General features: G+C 38.1%; 1 protein-coding gene across 1 annotated transcript in view; it reads left to right on the forward strand.

Annotated features, from left to right (window-relative positions):
• Positions 1-61: 61 nt before the first annotated feature.
• The window catches only part of LOC120557724 (centromere protein P), a 110,700-nt gene continuing 101,035 nt past the window's right edge, over positions 62-9,726 (forward strand). The window contains exons 1-5 of the mRNA XM_039798289.1: positions 62-177; positions 299-407; positions 1,097-1,255; positions 1,432-1,586; positions 6,496-6,584. Of these exons, the coding sequence (XP_039654223.1) occupies positions 1,098-1,255; positions 1,432-1,586; positions 6,496-6,584 (402 nt within the window). The 5' untranslated portion in view covers positions 62-177; positions 299-407; position 1,097. The remainder of the gene's footprint in view (positions 178-298; positions 408-1,096; positions 1,256-1,431; positions 1,587-6,495; positions 6,585-9,726) is intronic.

Below are 9,726 nucleotides of genomic sequence, written 5' to 3' on the forward strand. Positions count from 1 at the left end.
AACGGATGCCGGTACGTTTATTTATAAAATGTTGAATTATCACGGTTAATCGATAAAGAAATAACCATATTTTTCTTGGTTAGCTCAAACCCGTTGTAATCATTCTTGATTACCATCAGCTGTTACAGATACGGCTTACAATGTAGAAGGGTCTATCAAACTTTCCAGCTCGACAAGGTTATTATGTATTGCCTATTAACAATAATACGACGATAATGTGTGCTTTTAAATTACATATACATGAAGATTTGCGGTATTTTGTAAATAAAGAGAAGCGCTATTTGACCCTTCTTCCCAGAAATAGTTTCTTCTCCCCTCCGACACGTGAAAAGTGGTAGAGTCCGGAGGGCGCGAGGCTCCAAACTGTTTTGGTTGTCAGCAGCAGAGGGAAGACAGAAATCGTTCAGGTGAGGAAAAAAAGAGGGTTTAATATAGCTAGCTAGTAGGCCTGCTTTAAAATAACTTTAGTTTAAATATTTCGACATTATAACAGAGAAGAACAACTTTAGACATGTCAGTTTGTCTAACTTTATCTAGGGCATTTATTGTTTGCTAAAGTCGTCGTCATTTTAGATGATGCACTGTACTGTTAATAAAATCAACGTAACCCAATTTAAGCGTTTTCCAGTGTATTTCTTTAATAATTTGACTAAAAACCCTCTATTTTTAAGATGTTTTAACGTTAGCTAACGTTTGTTGACAGACTGTGGTGGAATGTAAATAAACTGTAACGTTACATTTACTTAAGTTACTGTACTTTATTTGAGATTATTTCCATTTTATGCTAACGTTACTTCATACTTCTAACGTTACTCCTCTACATATTGGAGGTGAATATTGTAATTTTTTACTCTACTACATTTATTTTACAGTTACTTTGCAGATTCTGATTATGAAGACAAAATATAAATCAACTCATAAATTATGATATATTGTTATATGGTCACATATGTGAGATTTCCATGTCTTTTAGTTATTATAAAGCAGGTCGAGGTGCAATATAAATACTGAAAGTATCAAAACAATGAACTGATGCACTGACAACATGAAACTTCCAAATGTTTTATTATTGAGTCAGTCGGTGTTTCTCCTTCAGGATGATGGAGAAGATGAGCGAGGAGAACATTGAGGATGTTAGAGTGCTGGAGGCTCAGATTGAGCATCTTCAGGCAGAAGTTGCAGCGTTGCAGCGCCAACAGCAGGACAACCACAAGGACATAACGTTCCACTTAAGAGGACACATGCAGGATGCCATGTGAGTTTCTTTTTTTTAAATCTCTCTCACGCCCTTTTCCACTTTTTAACCTATAGCATTTTCACATCTAATCTTTAGTACACCTGGGCCATGCAAAGGCATGTCAGTAATTAGAAAATGGTAATCGAAGGGCTGAATTGTCATGAGGGTAAATGAATGGTCTGTTGTCCACACAGGTCATATGTGTGTGGACAGAAACAAGCAGGAGAGAAGGAGAAGGTACTGTCCAAGCTAACGGAGGAGGTGGAGGAGCTGGAGGAGGATCTGAAGCTCCAGACACAGATGAATGGCATCAGTCTGAACAGCTGCACGACAAAGACTCTACAAAGCAGTAAGAGCAAAGCGTTGTCTCAATCCATTCACTGTTTTCTGATGTTTAAATGATTAATCAATGAATCTGGAAAAATACCAGCAGATTCATTGATCAAAATATTTGTTAGTTGCTAATTCAATAGTTACAGTTTATTATTCCCATTTTTTTACCCATAGTGTTACTACATTTTAGTACCTTGTTTCCATGCCTATTGTCAAGGCCGCACATCACAACAAATATTTTGTGATTTTTAAAAGGTACATCCCTTTGGAGTTTTGGAGACTGGGCCCATTATTTTATTTGTATCATGACCGAGCGTGAATCACATCCTGTTGGTTTCACACTATCCCATATATAACATTGTTATAAACCAAACAGGCAGGGAAAAAATAATGTTTAATGTAAGAAATAAAAGTTTAAAATAGAATATTTCAAACCTCTACGTTGGAAAACATTTCTGAGGAAAGAAAGGCATTCAACACTTTTGTTAGGACGCAAGGACATACACAGTGCATTTTGGTGAGAAACACTGGATGTAAATGTGTGCGTGTGTTTTTTTTTTTTTATACTTTTTTATTGTGACGTTCATATTACAATCCTACAATTAACATGTCAAAATTGACACAGTATATTTTTTTCCCCTTTTTTCCTTCTTTCCTTTTCTCCCCCTCCCTTCCCCTCCTTCACACCCAGTGGGAGAAAAAAAATAAAAAATAAATAATTAACAGAAGGAAATATATACGTCGACACACACTCATACATACCTACTTACACATGCACACACGCATCCACCCACACCCATCCTCTGTGAGGGAGGGAAAATATTGTTCCCGCACTCTGAGAGAGGGAAAATGTTTTTCCCGTACTCTGAGGGAGGGAAAACATGGTTCTCGCAGGGATGGTTTGCATCACATGATACACAGGGGAGGGGCAAACATATAAAAGCTCACATGCAGGCACTGCGGCCTTCTACATCATTTCTCTTGGTGCTCGATGTGCTCTCTCTGTACAGTGACTTTCATTTGAAAATGGCCTGCAAGGAAAGGTTTTCTGTCAGTGAAGTTTTGTCACAGCTCTTTGACACTGAAAGTGACATAGAGGAGAATGTGTCTGAGACTGAGGATAATGTTGAGGAAGACCCTGATTATGAGGCATCCTCCTCTGAAGAAAATTAGACTCTTGGGGTTGACCCTTCTGTTGTCTCTCAACCACCAGCAGACACGTTACCTTCCAAAAATGGAAAATTATTATGGTCCCTCTCCCCACTTGAACGACAGGGTAGACTTAGTGCTGCTAATGTGATAAAATGATTCCAGGCCCCAGCAGATATACTATCAGCCATGTCCAAGATATTTTCATGACACCATAGGTTGAAAAAGACATACTTGAGATGATAAATTTAGAGGGAAGTCGTGTGTATGTGGATAGTTGGAAAGATGTGGATGTGACAGACCTCCATGGCTACACTGGGTTGCTCATTTTGGTGTACAAGTCAAAAAGTGAAGCAACAGCAAGCCTTTGGAATGTGGACAATGGAAGGGAAATATTTCTAGCCACTATGTCTCTGAAAACATTCAGTGTTTTCTCCCGTGTCATCCGCTATGATGACAGAGAAACGAGGTAGGGCCGACGGGAGCGTGACAAATTGGCAGCAATCCGGGATGTATGGGACAAGTGGGTGCAGCGATTACCCTTTCTGTACAATCCAGGCCCCCACGTGACTGTGGATGAATGTCTGGTTGCATTTTGTGGCAGTTGAATCAGGGAGATTTTGTAGTGATTTTCATATGTTTCAATAGTCACGTAATAGGTATTCTCGATGTGTGTGTGGGTGGGGGGCTGTCAACATTTTCCAGTTGCCAATTTAGGCTATCAATATAAAACTTTGGTAAAAGATTTTTAATTACCAACATTTTTCTGGAGGTTTCAAATCCTGGGGTCAAATTGACCCCAAGGATAACGGATGTTAGTAAATTTGAGGATAACAGGAGGGTTAAAATATTATAAATTTGTCCCGTTACATTTTTAAAGCTCGACTTTTCATAGACTTTCAAGATATGCTCCACAATGGGACTAAGACCTTGAAAAGACTGTATGTTTGTTGTTATATAGCTCTTTACTTGGAGATATCTAAAAAAAATGATTACTTGGAAGGTTATAATCCTTAGATAAATTTTCGAATGTATCAAGTAGATGGTCTTTGAACATTTTATGGAGTCCTTTAGTTTCCCATATCCTGAAAGTCTCATTCATACGATTTGGAGTGAAGTCTGGGTCCTGACTAATTTCCCTCAGGCAAACCGTATCAGTTGATTTTATTTTCATAATTTTACCTAATCTTTTCCAGCTCTTCCATGTATGGTAAATAGTGATTCAAATGTTTAACCCTTTCTGCAGTTTGCCCTGAGAAAATTAGAGAGGTGGGTGAGTCTACCAATTTGTTCTCAATAGATTTCCATTTAGGATTAGTTTTATTATTAATCAAAACTAAAATGCTTTTAACTTGAGCTGCATGGTAATAAAGGCCCAGATTTGGTAGACCCAACCCACCCTGTTCCCTATTTTGTTGTTACGATTTAAGTTTTACCCTTGGTTTCTTTTCATCCCAAATAAACCTTCCTAGCATTCTTTCCCACTCCTTAAAGCATGAGCTTGTTAGATATAAAGGAAGGTTCTGGGGAAAAAAAGAAAGCGTGGCAATACGTTCATTTTTATAATTACTATTTTTTCAAATATTGTAAGTGGCAAGATTTTCCAGCGCATAAGACCCTGCCTTAAGGAGTTTTCCAGAACTTTATAGTTGCATAAATACAATTTATCAATTTCTCTGGGGATTGTAATGCCTAAATATTTTATTTTATTCTGATCCCATTTCAACTTAAATTTTTTCTTAAATTCTATTTGGAGATTACATCCTGTTTCCATGGCTTCAGTTTTAGCTGAGTTTAATTTATAGTCTGAGATGGCCCCATATTTTCCAATTTCCTCCAAAAGCGCCAGTAATGATTTATATATCAGTTAAGAATATTATAACATCGTCCGCATATAACGCAAGTTTATGTTCTTCATCTTGTATCTTAACGCCCTTTATACCCATACTTGTCCGTATGCATTCCGCCAATGGCTCAATGCACTGGGCAAAAATCTGTTGGGAGAGCGGATCGCCCTGTTTTACCCCTCTTTTTACCTGAAAGGGTTTCGATAACAAACCAATGGCTTTCACTCTAGCTGCTGAATCATTATACATCCCATCATAAAATTAATAAATTTCTTGTGAAAGCCAAATTTATTCAAAACTGCAAACAGAAAGGGCCAAGATACTCGGTCGAATGCTTTTTCCGCATCCAATGTAAGCACTACCATTTGTTGTTTTGTTTTTCTAGCAAAATCAATAACATTGAGGGTTCAACGAACATTGTCACTAAGAAATCTATTTTTAACAAATCCTGTTTGGTCCTGATTTATAATAAAAGGTAAGATATCCGAGAGCCTATTTGCCATGATGGATGTAAATATTTTCTGATCAACATTCAGGAGTGAAATTGGCCTATACGAGGAACATTGTTTTGGGTCTTTTCCTTCTTTAGCTATGACTGTTATAATTGCATTTTTCCAAGTATCTGGCCATTTTCCTGTTTGTAACACCTCATTAAACACTCTGTAAAACTGATGCGATAAGGTCTTTATAATCTTTATGAAATTCATAGGTATAGCCATCTTCTCCAGGGCATTTCCCCAATTTTCCCTTTTCAGTAGTTTTTATTATTTCCGTTTGGGTTATATTTTTTACTAAGCTTTCATTCTGAGTTTCAGTCACAGATACAAGGCTTAATTAATCTAAGTAACTTGCAATTGTCTGCTTGTCCAGGTTATTTACTTCTGAATTATAAAGGTTTTCATAGAAGTTCCTGAAACAAGATAACATTTCTTGTCCCCCTGTCCTTGGTGTTTTACTATCCATAATTGTATTAATTACAGCTTTTTCTTTGCTAAAATTTGTTGAGCTTTAGAGCTATTATCATAAAATAATTGTTTAGCAAAAGTAAAGTCTTTTACCAAGTCCTCCGAATTAATACTCTCTCTATTTCTATTATTTTATCCCTCACTTTTAATTCTTGCAACTTTTGTATTTTGCTCTCTATTAACCTTTTGTTTATTCTCTCTCAGTTTTTTACTCCAAGATGAATATGCAATTATCTCTCCCCTTAGGGTTGCTTTAGCTGCTTCCCATAATAATACCGGATTTATTTCACTGTTGTCATTTATATCAAGGAATTATTTCTTCAAACCTTTGATCCATGAGTAATGAGTTGTTAAATCTCCAGATGCTTATTTTTAATGCTCTATACAGATTTAATTCAATGACGACTGAGGAATGATATGCCAATAGAAAAGGAACGATCTCACAAGTAATCACCTTAGAGAGGTCATGCTTTAACATAAAAAAATAGTCCAGTCTTGAGGATACTTTATGTGCATCAGAGTAAATGGTGAAGGTTCTGTCCTTTGGGTGGAGATAACGTCAAACATAACAGTCCCAATTCTAATTTTGCTTTAGCTGTTGGTTCTGATTTGTGTTTTATTCTACTTATAGTGTCTATCTTTTGGTTCATCACTAAATTAAAGTCCCCTCCCATTATAGTTAATCCTTTAGCCTCAGACATTAACAGATGGAGGATTCTTTTAATGAGGGCAACGCTTTCTCCTGGTGGGTTATATACGTTAAATAATGTAACTGGTTGACCATCTGTTTCTCCACGTAAAAAGACAAATCTCCCTTGTTTTTCTTTGATGCATTTATCTTTAGTAAATCTTAAACTGTTATTAAGGAGCACCGCTACTCCGCTTTTAGCTGATGTATATGAGGGTGAATACATTTGTGTTCCAGCTAATTTCCCCAATTTTTCATGTTCCCCTTGACTTTTAGGTGGCAGACAGCTGGTCCAGCAGCTCTGTGTATCAGGTCACTGCTCTGAACTGGTCTTCCAGGTGGAGTTCCTCCTCTCTGAGGTCAAGGTTAGTCCTTTTCATTGTGCTATTAATCTGTTAAAGAGACAAGAGGGTCTCTGGTTCACTGTGGCACTGGCCAACATTCCTACCCTAGCTAAGGCACCGGACAAGTGGAGTTGATTTGATTGCTGCTTTTAGCCTTTCTGAATGTGCTGAATCACCATGTTTTAGCTAAACTGACATGAGTCAAATCTCCTCAGAAAATGTTGCCTTTTCTAGTTCCCATATCAAATGATCTAGTCCCAAATTGCATATAAGCGTTTGGAAATTTATTCAATTTCTCTACATTCTTGTTTTTCCAGACTGATAAACAGTTCATACAGCTTCTTCTTTGATTTCTATATGCCCTTTTCAACTAACTCTGTGTCCATCTTCTAGTACCCATCCAATATAAACTAAGCAAGGCATTTAATGTTTTTATTTTTTATTTTTTTGATCTGCTGTTCCAATAACTAGGCCACTATACTCATGATTAGAGCCAGTATACTCATGATTAGAGCCCAATGTTATTGGCTAATCGCAGACATCCGTTTTTGGCCTCAAAAATCCAGTATAACGTAGGCTCTTCTCATGATGTCCCTTAGATGTACCTGGAGTAAATGTTCAGATCCAATTGGGTCAAAAACACGACTCTAGCCAAAACCTTGCGGTTTCTTTTCATTTACACAAAACTAATGTCAGAGACAAAAGCTGCGTTGAAAATGTTTCAGGTAACACACTGTATCCTTAAAGGGGTGATGGAATGATTATATATGGTATTTCACACTGTTCCTTAAGGTCTCCTAATAGGGTATGTAACATTGGTTGTGCTGAAAATTGCCCGACTGCTATTTTATGGGCCCTTAACTACCCTGTGAATATGGCCCTATTTGTAACAAGAGCTTTCCTTCCAAATATGGTATGCTCATGAATATTTAGATGAGCTGCGCGCTGATTGGTTTGAGCAAACCACATACAAATACATTGGAGACGAGACAGCAGGTCTCATATTTCAGACACTGCAATGTTATACATTGTTTGTCTGCTATTTTGTTATTAAATTCACTTGAGACTTTTTTAATGCGCGAAATCTACTATATAAAGCTCAAATATGGGCCGTTTTACGAAAATGTATGGCTAATTGCAAATTTGGTAAGACGTGTTGGACTTTAGGAGCTCCACGCAGTCTGACGAGGAACGGCAACCTCCATACCCAGTGAAAGTCACCGTTCCTCGGTTACTGGACTACCGGGGCTCGGGGCTCCATTGAGCTCCGCAGAGCTGGCCGGCTGCCGGCATAACTAGAGTATATTTACAGTGTGAATTTCGTCACGCCACTTATATTACAGCTACCCCAAGGTCTTATAAAGCTAACCATTGTGTCCGATTTCAATTTAATGCATTTATGTGAATTATAGGGGTTTCGTTAGCTGCTAGTGTCCCTTCAATCCTAGCTATGTACAGATCACAGCTAGTTAGCTACACTTTCGGCATAACTATAGTATATTTACAGTTTGAATTTGGTCACGGCATGTATATCACAGCTACCCTAAGGCCTTACAAAGCTTAGCTAACACTTTTGTCCGATTTTAAATTTAATGAATTTTAGAGGTCTAAGAGGAGACTAGCTAGCTCTCATTAATAGAGCTCCATCCAGCCACGGGCTCTATCAATGAGACTCACGGACAAGAGGCGTTTATTTCCCCGATTGTTTGTTTAAATAACTCAACACACATATCCATTATAAGATTAACTGGAACCTGTGGTAAGAGATTGCGGGCGTAACAAGCTCGCTGACTGCGCTCTCACTCACACACACCTGCCATTTAGCAGGAAGAGGGGAGCTGCAGGCCCTGGAGCTCTGTCCAGGCAGCGGCGTTTGGTAGTCCAGTAACCGAGAAACGGTTACTGGACAGGCCGAGTGGCGAGGCAGCAACCCAGGCAGCACTGGCCGCTGAACTCCGACACACAGTCGGACAAAAGTTTCGTAAAACGGCCCATATTTGACCTTTACATTGTTGATTTCTCGCATAAAAAAGTCTCTGAAATGAATTTAGTGGTAAAATAGCAGATGAACAATGTATACAATTTCTGAAATCTGCGTGACCTATTCAGAAGACGTGTAGCCTATGTAAATGTTGGGGCGTGACAAAGACTAGAGACTAGAGCCAAATGAGGAGGAGCCACCGAGTTGATGTCAACTCGGTGGCTCGTTGAGATTTGCCCGTTTTCAGAGGCAGTTTCAAATTGTGAGATTTGCAGAGGAAAGAGGTGTCAATGGGATTTTGAGGTTCTATGTATGTCCTATTTACCCTCCAAACTGTCGTTTTTCATCTATGACAAGGTAAAATCGGTTTTGCATTATATCACCCCTTTAATAGAATAGAGGCTGATGGTGTGTCCAGGCAGAAGAGGGCGACAGAGGGCTATTTTCAGTCGTTCACTGATGAGGGCTCAAGTGCTCACTTAAGATTTTAGCAGCACCTCAGACCTCGGTAGCAGCTCTCAGACATTTTAGTTATTTTTTTGTTAAATGTTGTCTAAACACAAGCCATACAAGATCTCTAAATAAAATACAGTCAAAAACAACTGGCAACATTATGATTTATATCAGGAACCATCTGATTAAAGAATAATTGTTCCAAGATTATGAATCTGACCAGACATTTGATGCCAACTCTCAGTACCTGCCAGTTTTTGATAAGAACTGATGTTTAATACACATAACACACTTCAGGCCTGAGGCACATTTTGGTCACAGTTTAACAAAAATGATGGTTGACCTTAGACATCAGCCAATACAAATACTGTATGTAAAGTCAAGAGTAATTGTAAATCTATTGTAAGGACATTCTGTAATTCTTGTCCTGTAAACGTGCTTCATGTAGGTCCAACAGTTTTCTGGTTTTCATTCGAACTGGACAGCCAGGACAGCTGGTGTCATTGAATCACTCCTCCTGCCTGGCTCATGAAGTATCATTAAAATTGTAGTCTTCTGAAGTCTTGACTTGTTTTGATAAATTATTTGGCTGTTTAATTTGGAAACACTCATTTTGTAAACACACACTTCTTAATCTTAATTATAGTTTGATTAATACTTTTTTTCCATTTCCATTGCAACATAACGAAAGCTAGTACAACTTCCAGTAACTGAAACGTGTTTTGTTAG

The sequence above is a fragment of the Perca fluviatilis genome, chromosome 4 (genome assembly GCF_010015445.1).
Source record: "Perca fluviatilis chromosome 4, GENO_Pfluv_1.0, whole genome shotgun sequence".
NCBI lineage: Eukaryota > Metazoa > Chordata > Actinopteri > Perciformes > Percidae > Perca > Perca fluviatilis.